Source organism: Erigeron canadensis, chromosome 5 (assembly GCF_010389155.1).
Source record: "Erigeron canadensis isolate Cc75 chromosome 5, C_canadensis_v1, whole genome shotgun sequence".
NCBI lineage: Eukaryota > Viridiplantae > Streptophyta > Magnoliopsida > Asterales > Asteraceae > Erigeron > Erigeron canadensis.
In genome coordinates, this window is record NC_057765.1 from 5153937 (window position 1) to 5168131 (window position 14195).

General features: G+C 34.8%; 2 protein-coding genes across 2 annotated transcripts; both read right to left on the minus strand.

Annotated features, from left to right (window-relative positions):
- Positions 1-1425: 1425 nt before the first annotated feature.
- Positions 1426-3445, minus strand: LOC122600217 (60S ribosomal protein L44-like). The gene is made up of 4 exons (XM_043772896.1): positions 3343-3445; positions 2486-2665; positions 1741-1815; positions 1426-1655 (listed from the first exon to the last, which is right to left on the minus strand). Exons 1-4 carry the CDS (start codon positions 3343-3345, stop codon positions 1596-1598), a joined length of 318 nt encoding a protein of 105 aa, XP_043628831.1. The 5' UTR covers positions 3346-3445; the 3' UTR covers positions 1426-1595.
- A 2825-nt stretch (positions 3446-6270) lies between these two features.
- On the minus strand, positions 6271-13942 carry LOC122600277 (26S proteasome non-ATPase regulatory subunit 12 homolog A-like). The gene is made up of 11 exons (XM_043772980.1): positions 13825-13942; positions 13511-13708; positions 10069-10176; positions 9880-9984; positions 9407-9463; positions 9134-9330; positions 8241-8340; positions 8016-8128; positions 7677-7830; positions 7509-7586; positions 6271-6732 (listed from the first exon to the last, which is right to left on the minus strand). The coding sequence occupies exons 1-11, from the start codon at positions 13825-13827 to the stop codon at positions 6514-6516; spliced, it is 1332 nt and encodes a 443-aa protein (XP_043628915.1). The 5' UTR covers positions 13828-13942; the 3' UTR covers positions 6271-6513.
- Positions 13943-14195: the final 253 nt, after the last annotated feature.

Genomic DNA, 14195 nt, shown 5'->3' on the forward strand with positions numbered 1-14195 from the left:
AACCAGCTAATAAGTTGCTTTTAACCTGCTTATACATTACTTCTTTTTTTACAAGTAAATAGCAACTTGTGATACATTGATGATGCTGAAGATAAATTCCATAAATTGGTTGAGGGATTTAAGGCAAAAGGAGTTGCAAGAATTTTTCACTGGTTTCCTTTTCATGTTCTTTATATTTCACAGTCAGCTTTTTGATGCATTATTTATAAATGTCTTGCTGTTAGTATAACTGTTGTCCAAAGTTCAAGCATGTGAAAGTCTGGATCCACTTGTTTGCGATTTCGAGTGCGGTTGGTTTGAAAATTGAATTCCAGAAAAATGATTCGTTTTGACGAAGAGCCTAATAACTCTAGATTTATCATTTCTAGATGAATGACCACAAGTAGCCTTTATCCTTCAGTCTACACACTTGGTTTCATGCAACTAATAGGAGCTTTTTCTTTGAGAAATCTCCAACCTAACAAAAGCCCTCTGTTGAAATCGTTTTATCAAGTAACAACTTCTATAAAGCCTTTAAGATCGACATACAATGGATTGGGTAGCTTGGGTAAAAAATTGTATTAACCAATTATGACCTACCTTAAAAAGCCGCACCTTCATGTGCAGCTAACCTAGCCTTAAAACTTGCCAACTTGCCAGGTTTGACCTTGATGGTGAACAAAAAATGGTATTCGAAAGTAACATAAGTATAACCCACTTTGCTTAAAACTATCAAGGCCAGTCGTTAAAGGATTACTGAGATCTTCCTACCGGGTAATCCGTGGCTTTGGAAGTTGAAAGTATAGCGTGAAAGGCTTTTCACATACAATGGCAGAATTTCTGCATGTCAAACCAAAAAACCAAACTTGCACTAGAAATGACTGTTCACCAAAACAATTACTCTGTAAGCAAGAAAAGCAATTGGTATTACACTCAACATATCTTTTTTGATGCATATCACTCCTTCCCCACCACAATAAGAAATGTCACAGTATTCAAATTATATTGTAAAACAGAACCATGGCCATGAAAAAATAACACAATCAGGATTTTACACATACTTGAACAAGAAATTATACCAACCCATATAATAATAATCCAGCTGCACTTTCATGACATTGAGTATATCAATTCCGCAGCTTTCAGGACATGACAGTGGATGAAAATGTAATACTCTATAGGCTAATGTGTATTTAGTGTATTTTACTTCAAATTTCACCAAATAAAATGGCAGGCTGTCCGAGTAAACATAATTAGCAGAATAAAACAGGACAAGGATATGCACATACTTAGATATCTTACAAACTACATTTATTGCAACCTTCCTGGTTTAGTATCTAACTATAAACGAAAGACACGTGAAGCACATACTTGTATCAAAGGTTGAAGGAGAGTAAAAGACACCTGTAACGCAAAAGGCTCCAGAAAGAAAAACACACAATGCTATTTTCCGAATTCAAAATCCAATTAACACCCAAAAGCTCCAAAACAGATATTTCCATCAACTAGTAATGCCAAATTCAACCGGTACAACAGAAAGCTAATTGTTGCATAGAAAATCGAAAAGAGACGTAATATCTATAAGCTGAAATGATATCAAAATAACAAATAACTGCTTAGAAAAGTGAGGTTCCCTTGCCCTTCTTGTCTCCTCCAATCTCAAAATGCTTGCATCTCTGCACACAACAGTAACAACAGAAGTGGTTAACGGCCATTAAACTGAGTAAGAAAACATTCTTGAAAAACAAATATAAAGCTTACCTTAATTGGGTGCTGTGACACATGCTTGCAACCTTGGCATTGCAACCTCAGCACAATCTTCTTAGTGGTTTTTGCCTGTTGATTGGAGAAACAAATGGATCAGATAACACAATTTTACAAGTAAATTAAACCTACAAATATATGGGTTGACATTGGTTCTCTCTCTTATCTCCAAGAGCAAGTAAAAGGTTAGTAACTCTTCAAGTAATAGTTCTTCTTCTCTATTTTAGACCAACTGACCAAGATGTATGTTTTTTAAGTATTCGCTAGTTTCTTACTAGCATTTGTAATAAAATTTTGATGCCGTTCAAAAAATAAAAAGTTAGTAACTCATAAAAACAAAAGTAGTTGGCCTAGTATGTGTTTAAACGCTCAGGACCAATACACGGTATTAAAAACACTAACGTACTAATTTATGTATGACCACAACTTATGTTACCACATTTAGTAAATCTAGCTAGTTAAAACTATCCATTCGATGAACAAAAGTGTTACTGGGTCAGACAAAACAGATTTGTTCCATTTTGATCCCTAAGCATAATGCACTTTTCACCCATTACCCTACCGAGCGCTACCAACCTGCAGATTTTACCACCCAAATACCTATTTCCAGCCAGACACCAGCCATTCAGGATCAAAATCAAACTTCAGAAAGTTACATAATATAGTAAACTCGATTACACATATTAAAATGATTCCAAATCATTGAAGAAAATATCGGAGAAAATGTGAAAAGTGAATTGACCTTCTTATGAAAGACAGGCTTGGTCTGTCCTCCATAACCTGACTGTTTCCTGTCATAACGACGCTTCCCTTGAGCAGCTAAGCTATCTTTTCCCTTTTTGTACTGAGTCACCTTATGCAAGGTGTGCTTTCGGCAGTCCTTGTTCTTGCAGTAAGTTTTCTTAGTCTTTGGAACGTTAACCTGAAAAAACATTGGAAAATAAATAATACAATTCTACACAAAGTAGTCCAATCCGCATACAAATTAAAAGTACAAGCTTTTAAAACTTCAAATGACGAGGCACCGCAAGTAACCATTAAAAGTACGCAATCATACTAAAACAAAAGAACGGCCAGGTCACAGAAATTGGACCGCACCTTCGGCTTACATCATTTGCCCCAATCGTGGAAAATTCCTAACTTTCAAAGCTGGCCTCGACTAAGTTTATGGACAACTTTCTAACCACACGACACGAACTTTACCAGATTCGTGTCAACGTTCTCATCGAAACTTATTTATTTTTCGAACTATACGATTAGCACGTCATCACACTATTTAGCATAAAATTTATACTGTCAGTCAAAATTTCAGTCAGCCAGTTAAAAGGGTAATAGAACAATCTAAAAAATGAGTATTTATCAAATACACACAGCAGGATCTAGTAACACTTACTTACATCAACAACATATATATATATATCAGTACAGTAAACCCTAGCTAATAACTGTTTCAGAAACAAGTGTTATCTGATGCTAGAAACACACAGCAAAGTGTTGTACATCGCAGTATCGTATAATATATACACATATATGTATAGATATGTATGTATGTATATAATTTATGAGATACAGAGTGAACAAAGAGGTTTTGATTTTTACCATGGTGGCGGCGGCTGTGATGGAAAGGAAGGAAAGATCTCCGATGAACTGCAATGCAAATGACCAGTATTGTGTTTATTAGGGTTTTTTATTTTTCCATCAATTTATCATTTTTGGTTGTAGTATTAAGCCCACCTCAAAAAGCCCATCACATGGCCCATACATAATTATGGAGTAACAACGTTTTTGACGAAATTTTCTTTTTTTTTTTTTACCGAGTTGAGCCGGCATTTTTTGGTTTTCTGGTTAGTTTGGTTTTGAGTTTCGAACCGTCTATCGGTTGGATCGAGTGACCGACTAGTTTTCTGATTTTTGACCTTTTTTTTTTTTTTTCTATTTGGCAGTTCTGGTTCATCCTTTTTTGAATATATATATTTGTTTTTAATTTTAGTTTAAAATTATATTTTAATGTTAATTTTTGTTGTTTGGGAATTTTGAAGCTTATATTTTATTTTTTTTTCATTATAACTAAAAGGTATAAGTATTATTGTTTAATGGATTGTAAAAAAAAAAAAATTTCAACGAATTTTGTGTAAAGAATGCGACGTGACTGCCTACCTATCACAATTAACCTTTTTGCAGAAGGTGTTGATGTATCTAGTGTCATATGTCATCTTTGCTCTAATGGGGTCAAATATTATAGTCACATCTTTCAACTTTGTCGATTTACAAAGGACACGAGAAAACTGCTAAGTTCATGGATGAAATACTTCATTCCGGATTTGTTACCTGAAGATATTCTTAAATGGTGTCATAACTTGAGTGCTAAATCAAGAAAATGTAATCAATTGGAGGCAATTCTTTTTATTTGGTGGTGGCATGCATGGAAAGCTAGAAACAATACGTTACACAATGAGGTTCGAACTACTAGTATGGAGTTATTCAATTCAATCATGACTACCTCTTATCTATGGATTTCAAATTGAGATAAAAAAAAAAGTGATGTGACTAGGGATCAATGGAATGCACGCCCCTTCACTTCAATGTTGATAAGCTTGTGTTGGTTTCGTTTTTGGCATTTCTTTTGGTCTGATATGGATAGGTGTGGCATAGATGGAGTGTTTTCTCTTATGGTTTTAGATTTTGGTTTGGTGTTGTTTATCTCTTGTATTTGTAATTTGCAGCTAGTGTTTTGCTAGTTGCATTCTTAATAAAGTTTCTCTGTCGTTCCAAAAAAAATAAGTTTAGTAGTTTTTTATAATTAAAATTAAAACAATCCATCTGATTCAACCGCCCAGCTCAACCAGTCCAACCTATTGAACCGGATTTTTGCTTTACTCGGTCCGGTTATAATATCCGGTTTTAAAGCATTGGCAACCACCATGAAGGTGATTATTGAGTGGGAATTATAAGGTGATTAACCAATGGGGTGAAACCACAATGGTACCATCCCCTAATAAAGAGTTCTAGGCAGCTATAAGCAGGTTCAAATCCTTGCTAAGCATATTCCCTCCCACCTAGTTTCTCAGAGAGTCACCGAGCTGTAGTCTATGCGGTAGTGACTTAGGGAACCTATACGATACATGGGACCAGAGAGTTCCCACCCATTTAACCCCGCTTATAAGGTGATTAGTGTGCAAGATCATGTTTTCATATAAGACATTATATCTGAAATCTTTTTAGGTAAATCTCCTGGTAAAGACAAGAAAAAGATTGAAAATGATTATTTAGTTCTGGCTAGGCCGTATATATCAACATAAGACAGACTCGTTATTCGCATGTAATCTAAATAGGAAAAATCTTGTCTGGCTATCGATTTATGAAAGTTTTATTTTAGATAGAAATAAACATTTGCATTGGGTTTTTTTTTCCAGTAAGGCTTAAAAATAATGGGCTATAAAAAAAAAACTAAAAACCTACCATTCAGTCCTTCACATGTAGCTAGAGGTGGGCATTGGATTGGAACCGGTTCTTGGTCAACGTTTGACCATGTTTTTTCGGTGTTTTCGGAACCGATTGGAACCGACCGGTAAGGAACCGATTTTTGGATCCAAAAGTGGAACCGATCCCGAGCCGGCGGTTCTTCAGGAACCGGTTCCAGTCGGATACGGTTCTTGGATAATCCAGAACCCGTTTTTTGGAACCGGTTTTTTTGCCCACATCTACATGTAGCCGCTAGCTCGCTACTACACTTGCTTCTCAAGATCCAGCATGAGGCGACACCTCAAGATCACCTCTTGTATTCACTCTAAAGTTTCCCTCATGCTACATATTTATACTCTCAAAACCGCTAAACCTTTTGACCCAGTCTCACATGAACAATAACCCAACGCCTTACAAAATATATCCATGGTTAATTCAAGGATGATACATGATTTAACAATTTCATTTTCAGTTAATCAGAGACCTAAACGGCTAAACCAATTTCTGTTAAACAAAGGTCTGATTTACGTTCACAGTTTGTCAAACCAGTATCTGTTTAGCCGATAATTGTGTTTAGCCGATAGCTATGATCATCCACGAACCATGGAAACATCCATTAACTCCTAAAGTTATCGAGACATTTTAGGACGGACTTAACATAACTTAAAATATGCTTGGGTATTAACGCTATTACGTATCAATTAGCACCATTGGCACGCATTGCAGACTCTTTGTAAAAGATCATGTTGTGGTAAGTTGTCAACTCCATATCTATATACAAATTAGTTTGCACCTGGACAACTGTTTTGAAAACACAGATTTGTCGGTATCTATATTACACAATATTCATAAGCATGTTAACGCATTGTCAGCTGGTCAACTGGATAACCCAGCCCAAATCATCTTGATATGAACTCAAATCAAGTTCGAACCCATTACCTAACGTGTCCGCAAGTCATTTTACCGCCGCCTAAGGTCTTTACTCTAGATCAAAGTCAAGCATAAGTGGCTAACACTATACTGTCTATGCATAACAAGTTAAAGCATATTGCGATGCAAATTGTATGGTTCAAAACAAATGATTTAGACAAGGTACTACATATTTCAAGTCACAGATTCAGTACTATATCACCAAAAGCAAAAGATAACTAATTAAATGATAGGAAATCATAAAACATCTGTCCACCTCTTACAATCGACCATTCTCATTACAAGTCTTCAATGTGGAAAAACACACACTAATCATCAAGAACCTGGTCAAATACCTTTCCATGTGTTTATGTGATGGCCATGTCATCCATCAGGTGTTCATACTTTCAAGGCTGCTTTGTGGACCATTGTTTCCTTGTGAATTTGGTGGCAACTTTTCTCAACAAGGTCTAGAACCTTCTCCAAGTTCATTGCCCATGAATTTAGAACATCGTTGCTGTCTTTGGCTGACTGGAAACAAACAATACCTAAAGGTCGGTCTACCTTCGCTACCAGTGCTTTCGATACCACCATATCAGAAAGATGTTTTTCCGCTTCCTGAAACACCGGGAATAATATTAGCTAATAAGATGTTTTCTAAGAGTAACACAACCATAAAGATGCTTGGTTTATGTTTGAACCTGATTACCCATTTACACATGTTTAAAATGATGACGGAACCGTTCCTTTATCAACAATCAGATTTGACAAACACTCCAAAATGTGATAATCTATTTGTTACATTTCAAATAACAAAAACAGGTCCGAACACTATCTTGGACAGCCTGTTTTATTACAGTAGCTGATTGATGATCAAATTGACTAAATTCAATAACACTACAACCAAAACACGGACAGATCCAAAACCCTCCCTCAAAAAGCTAAGATAGTTGTTCTTGTGTAGTACTGGAGTCATAAAATGGTAGGGACATCATGTTGCTCTTAATAATCTAACTTCTAACAATTCTGAGTAATTTAGTAGTACTAAATGCTCTTTTTGGGGTGCATGGTAAATTGGTAATACATGTTAAAATGGTTCAAAGAGGTAGTGGTTGGAAGTCATCCAAAACCCTATATATAATGCACAAAACCTCCTAAACCAAGCAATGTCATAATTTTGTTTTCAATCACTATTACTGTGTTCCTCATTAATATAACTATTAAAACTTGAAAAAAAAGTTTTGCAAATGCATAAACTTCTAATTCATTAACATTATCTCTGGGCGTGTGGTATGAGATTATAATATATCTAAGCTGTCATATAGAAAAGGCTTTTACTTATCAAGGAACAATAAGAAATGTGGACATATATGTAAAGAAAAATGTATACAGACCTCGATTGTTAGACAAAGCAGCTCTGCAAGTCTTTTCACCGTGATCCTTGTGTAGTACTTCGAGACAACTAAGATATTCTGCAAGTACAAAAAGACTGCAATAAGCAAATGGACATTTCTATCAATGAAATATAAGAAAAATGCAACACTAATTTAATGAAAATTTACATGCTCTATAATTCTCTCCTGAAGATCCTCTGCAGCTTTGTCTCCTAATGAGCCACCAAGCAAGTTCTTTTCGTTTTCAAACTCGTCTTTAAAAGCATTCCACAAAGCAGTCCACTGAATGACTTCCATTGTTATCACTTGTTTTAGTAGCAACCTTATAACCACAGGGAGAAACCACAGCGAAGGTCATGAGTAAATTTATAACACAAAATAAGATAGGATAAGAATACACATCGCAATTTCTACCCATGAACCTGGTTGACTTTGGTGATGTTTTGCTTTAAAAATGTAAATAACTATGGAGAAGCTTAAATAATCGGATATTTTAAAAGAATGTACCTAAAATGAGGAATTTCTGAAAGATTTTTATCCTCTAAGGTAGAATTCAAAAGACTTGACTGCATAGGATCATGTGGTGCCAGAACCAAATACCAGCAAATTTTCCTCAAAACCTGCATTAAATTAAATTAATAAATAATTAAATTTATAGACAAAATTAAAGATTTATGAGACACGTTGAAACCTAAATAGTTTAAGGAAACAACAAATGAGGAGAGTTTTTACCGGTATCCACTTTGAAGGGTCTTCCTTAACAGAAGGAATTTCATATATCGATTTGTAACATCTGCAGATTTCGAGGTACTCATTGTTGTGTGAATAATAGCTGCACATATATAAAAGGTAGAAATAATATAAGAAACAGTAAAAGAAACTCAAAGAGAGCCAAAAAACGAATGTAAAAAAAGGGATTGATTAACAGCAACATATAATAGACATAAGTTATGGTTTTTCGTAATCTTGGATATTAGACGAGCATGATCTTTAACAGAAGCCGCATCCGATGATTAAGGGTCCAATAAACATTAACAGATTCACAGTTTCAGAATAGTTGCAACAAAGAAGTTATTAAAGGGAAAAACAAAATTATCTAATTACTCCTTTTATCACAATTTAGAATATTTTAACTCAAGTTAAAAGAGAATATATATATATATATATATATAAGGAAAAGTGAGTATGAGGCTGTTATGCACCCAACTTGGGTGAAAAACCCCTCACATACTAATATTTTAATATTTTAAATAAATACATGGCCCCCCATGATTTTTACCTTTTAAAAAAAGGTATGTGTGGGGTTTTTCACCCAACCCAACTTGGGTGTCCAACAGCCTCATATTCCCTTCCCCCATATATATATATATATATACCCTGTATAGTCATACAACTTTCTATTTAAAATCAAGTTATTTTTTATGGACAAACTCATACATTAAAATTTCGCAACCACTAATTAACTTAGTATCATGGTTTCGAATAACAAAAGCAGATCTACACACCATCTCCTACAGCCAGTTTAACTGCAGTTAAATATTGGATTCTGATTATACAAAACATATGATTACTTTATATAAATTATTAAAACAACTTTGAAACAAGAAAATCACAGGTTTGCATACCGTATCATATGTTCATAGTAAATCCTCTTTAGTTCCAGCAATGATGGTATATCAGCAGGGGCTTCTTCCACAATACTCTCACCTTCTTTTGGCTTTTTCTTTTCTTTAGAAGGATCGGATTCAAAAACTCGGGGGCTAATCTTCCTTGAAAGGATCTGTGCACGCACATAATCTTGTCGATCTAGACACAGACGCACCTGCGTACATTACGGTACCATGAGTCATACCTCGGTTCCAAATATAAGGTAGGAAGATTGAAGAATATTTTCTTACTTGTTCCAAAATGAACGCAATCTTTTCAGTTTTTGCCATTGCACCAAAAGTTTCCACCTGTGACCAGCACCAAGACAGATATTAGTAGTATAAGAGAGCTACTTTATAGTGTGTTTGGATTTGTATGCTTCTGTTTAACACTGTAGTAACCAGATAAACAGATGTGAGTGTTTGGAAATGCTGACAAGCAATTAGTAGATACATGACCAGAAATGAAATTACTGTGAAGGAACGAGAGATATTAAGTTGATGGAAATCGAAAGCAATTTATTTTATACACAAAGGATGAATTTTCTTGCAGCCAGTGAATTACAAATTATCCAGAACTGATTCCTCATTCAGATTATCATAAGCAGAAATATTGAATCCAACAAAAATGGTGACTTAAAGTCAGCAACTTAAATATTGTTCCAACAATCTAATTCAAGCACGGCAATAATTTATGTACATGATTTTCAAGTATAGTAACTAACCGCAATTTCTTGCATCAAATCGGCAGCCTCAGCTATCTGCCCTTGCTCTTCCTTAATCTTAGCTAGTCTTTTAACCAATCGGGCTCTCTCAATCTCCACATAAATCTACAAGTGGATGATGCAGTTTAAGAGGTTGAAAGCAATAACCCTCAACAAAAAAAGCACAAAAACTGATGTTATCAAGCTAACCTTCCCAGCCGATACACTGTTTAGAGTTTTAATAAGCTCAATCTTGGTTTCAACATCTGGTGTCTCATCTATATACTGCATTGCTTGTTGGACCATAGCAGTGACAGCCTGTGAGTGAAACATCACATATTAGAAATAATATAAAGCTTTCAAATATGTATTACAGCTTCAAACCAAACAAATAGAAAACCAAAAGCAATTCCATTTTTCATACATTTAATACATAAGAACTCTAGGAACTCAGCCTGTGAGTGAAGCATCACATATTAAAAATAATGAAAAGCTTTCAAATATATATATTACAATTACAATTTCAAACCAAACAAATAGGAAAGCAAAAGCTGTTAAGAATCGGATCTGTTAGTGATCAGGTTGTACAGCGGAAGAATAACAAGACAAATAAAAAACACGAGACTTAATGTGGTATCTCACACATGTGTGTGAACTAATCCACGGCTGAAACTAAGGATTTTACTAATATGCTCAGTACAACAAGTAGAATGCAAAGACCAGAATATATATAGAAATCAGATTTGGGTTTAAAACTTGGTGAACAAGGAACCTAATATGGGCTCCTAAACATTTTGTTAAAACCGGCCCTAAGCTAATTAAGCCCAAGGTCTTCACAAACCCAACAAAAGCAATTCCATTTTTTTAAGAATTAGAAATTTAAGAACTATGCGCGCTCAGAACTTTAAATTATCATGTGTTCCCCTTTACTTGTATATTTGTCTATGTCCAAATTATCCGAAAACCGGCTTGAGCCAGACCTCTTTTTTCAGCACAATAATCATTAAAGGTAACTTGAACTCAGAAAATTAAGGGATAGATACAGAGAAATTCTATTGAAGCTGTTAGAGGACCTGATGAGATGCCTTATGATGGTAATATAGTGCAAAGTCAGTTGGTAAAACATCACCCAACCGATCCAAATCCAACCAACTTAAACTTTCTTTCACCAACTAAACATCAGTTTAAAATACACCATTTTGAAGATGATGAGGTTAAGACCATTGATTTACATTCAAAATGACAAATCTCCTGGTCGCTAACACTGAAGGTTACATACATTTCAAAATGGCAACGTGGGAAAAGATACAATGTTTGGAAGTGAGACATTATTTTGTCAACGAAAATTTGGAAATTGATGCGACAAAACCACTTTACCAATGAAGGTGGCCACAAAAGATAAAGTGACAGATTATAGACTGATTGCTTGTTGCAATGTCATTTAATAGTGCTTGAGTAAAATCACTGCTAACAGAAATCACGAATGTCTAACTGATATAGCTGATACAAACAACTCTGAATATATTCAGAATGAAACATTTTGAATAATATACTTTGAAGACGAGCTTATGAGAGGATAGCTCCAATCGAGGGATACACCCCAATGTACTTGGAAAATTCAAAGTTACTATTCTGAAGGTGTATGATGTGGCAGGTTGAGAATTCTCAGAACTTATTTAAACAATGTTGTAATCCACCCAAAAAAATAGGCCGAATGAATCATGAAATGTACTGTACAAAAACCGTATCTTTCAAACCGAATGTAAAGGGTAACATTTACGGCATTTTCAAGAAAGCCCTTGGCGGAAAACACTACTATCCTCATCCCTCCGTTTACATTAATCATTAAGGTTCTTATCCGTATAGATACCAAATTGAAAAAGGACTTTTCAGATTCCATAAGTGTGAATAGCTTCATATAACATACTTGTGCTTGGCAGTTGATCTGAAAATTTTTTAAGCATGGAGATGTTGAACCCATTGTTGTTATCAAGAACTCTTTGGATGATAATAAAAAAGACTGAATCCAGCCATAACAAAGAGAACAGCCTTTTCCTAAGTTTTTGTGTTTGAGGAGCAGTCATAAATAGCTGCAGTATTTTAGGTTTAAGTGCATGGATATGCCTATTCCATTGCATGGCCCTGTTGAATGTTGGAGCTGAAGTAGAGTGTATGTCTCAAAGTATTATGGGTGCTGAATGGCTTTGAATTGGTTTTGCAGTGCTCAGCTTTTAGAATGTTTGGATGACAGGGGAATTAGTTTGAGTTTTTTTAGTATTTATTTCTGTATTTGTTCAGGATTTTAGTCTGTTGCATTTTGATTGATGTTCTTGGGGCTGTCCAAGATACATATATATGTAAATATGTACATATTTTTTGAAAGTTAATATAATTCACATTTTCACCAAAAAAAAAAAAAAAAAGAAAAAGAGAAGAAAGAGAGAACAGCCTTCTTGTGTACAAATTGAGCTCGTTAAAGACACATACTCTTGAAATTCTATCATTTGATGAAAGTGAGCTTTCAGGCTATTACTTAAAGGTACTGTTAATACCTACTAGCCTATTGCACAAAGAATTGTAAAACATTGGTCAAAATGGCAACAAAAAAAAAAAAACTAGATTGCGCGAATGGATAAACAGGTCCCTTGTGTTTGCAGGCCGTCTAGAACTTACTATTGCAGGAATCTCATCTATGCAAGTATATTGGTTGTCAATGCTAATCCTTCCCGTTTCAAAAACCATAGTAATTTAAAAGCTGATACATGGTTCTTATGGTTCCAAAAACAACTAACAAGAGGCAAAACCTAGGTCTCAGGGAACTCCCAAAGTCGCAAATTGGAATGTTGCTTTGATGACGGCTCATATTTGTAAACGCAAAACGACACCTCCCTTGGTAAGATGGGTACATCCGTATAGACTAAAATATATGTTTTGATGTTCCATTAGTCTGATGTGTAGAGGGATTGAATAAAGCTGCTTCAGAGAAGAAGTAAACTAGCGGGTCCGTGATTGCTCGTTTGGGGGATGGCAACGACACCTCAGTGTGGTTTGATAATCGGGAGAAAGTAGCCATTATGCAAATTTTACTGATATTAAAACCTAATGTGCAAAATGTTATAGTATATTGATGATGTATATGGCAACAGAGTTGGCTAAAAGGATATGTGAAGCTGCAAACATTCAAAGTTGAATGATCTTAAACAAACTAAAAACCAATGAAAAGAAGCTACTACAACCACTTATAGTTACTCCATCAATAGTAGTAACTAATGTCGAAGCTTCTTAAATACCCTCCAATCTGTCAGGCTCGATGATGCAACAGAATACACTTCATCAAGTTCTGTCATTCGTTACTCTAGGGCTTCGATTAAAAGGCTCGTTTTTAAATATTTACAGTTCCTATCAACTTCCTATATAATTTCGGACCGAGTCTAGCCAGTCATCAAAAATATAAAATCGGTCACCTATCAAATTTCACTGTGGGGAAACTAACATTCAGATTACATCTCAACACCTTGTCAATAACATTTTTCCTCTTTCGGAATATAAATTTCTTAGATTCACTCCTTTATCATTTCAACCTAACCCTATCTACACCTACATGTATCTGATATATATATATATATAAATGAAAGAGTATATATATATATACCTGTTTCAACTGTCCACGGCGTTTCGATAAAACAACAATCTGGTCATTGAGAGTCTTCCAAGCGCGAGCTTGAAAGCAAAGCTGAATGATATCCATTACGGCTTTCTTCAAGCCGGCGACATCGCCGTTCATTCTCATCTGCTTCTCGACATTCAACAGTGACTCTATTTGAGAGTCCAAATTACTTCCTCCATTCTCCTACACAAAAATTCAATAATTACACACATAGGGTTTGAATTCAGTAAATAAATAAATAAAATTAAAATCGATAAGTAAATTAGAATAAACAGGTGGAATAAAAGGTGAATTTTTACCATGGTGAAATCGAATTACGGATCTGTGGATATGAATTTGATTATGATGACGAATCTGATTTGATGGAGATTTAAAACCCTAGAAATAAGTAAGCCAAAAAAGGGGAGAAAGTGGTGTATGTATATTGTATCTATCTTTTTGATCAAGAAAACTGCGAGTGTATATTTAGTCTAAATGTCAGAAATCGTCCCCCTGGTTAGTTTGTATTACATTTTATCCTTGAAATTTTTTCTTTAATCGGCCCTAAAATATTGTGGCCCATTTTAAAATTTTGTTCACCGAAAAGTTATATTTTCAAATATTTTATTGTTAGTGAAATAAGTTATCAAAAGTGGCTTAAAAAGATTATAGGTTTGTAAGAATGAGCTCC

Coding starts and splice junctions, on each gene's coding strand:
- LOC122600217 (XM_043772896.1), bottom strand. Junction 1,816..2,485: donor AGCCTGTCTTTCATAAGAAG/GTCAATTCACTT, acceptor TCCAATCAACAG/GCAAAAACCACTAAGAAGAT. Junction 1,656..1,740: donor TGTCACAGCACCCAATTAAG/GTAAGCTTTATA, acceptor TGTTGTGTGCAG/AGATGCAAGCATTTTGAGAT.
- LOC122600277 (XM_043772980.1), bottom strand. Junction 9,464..9,879: donor ATTTGATGCAAGAAATTGCG/GTTAGTTACTAT, acceptor TGCTGGTCACAG/GTGGAAACTTTTGGTGCAAT. Junction 9,331..9,406: donor TTGCGTTCATTTTGGAACAA/GTAAGAAAATAT, acceptor TAATGTACGCAG/GTGCGTCTGTGTCTAGATCG.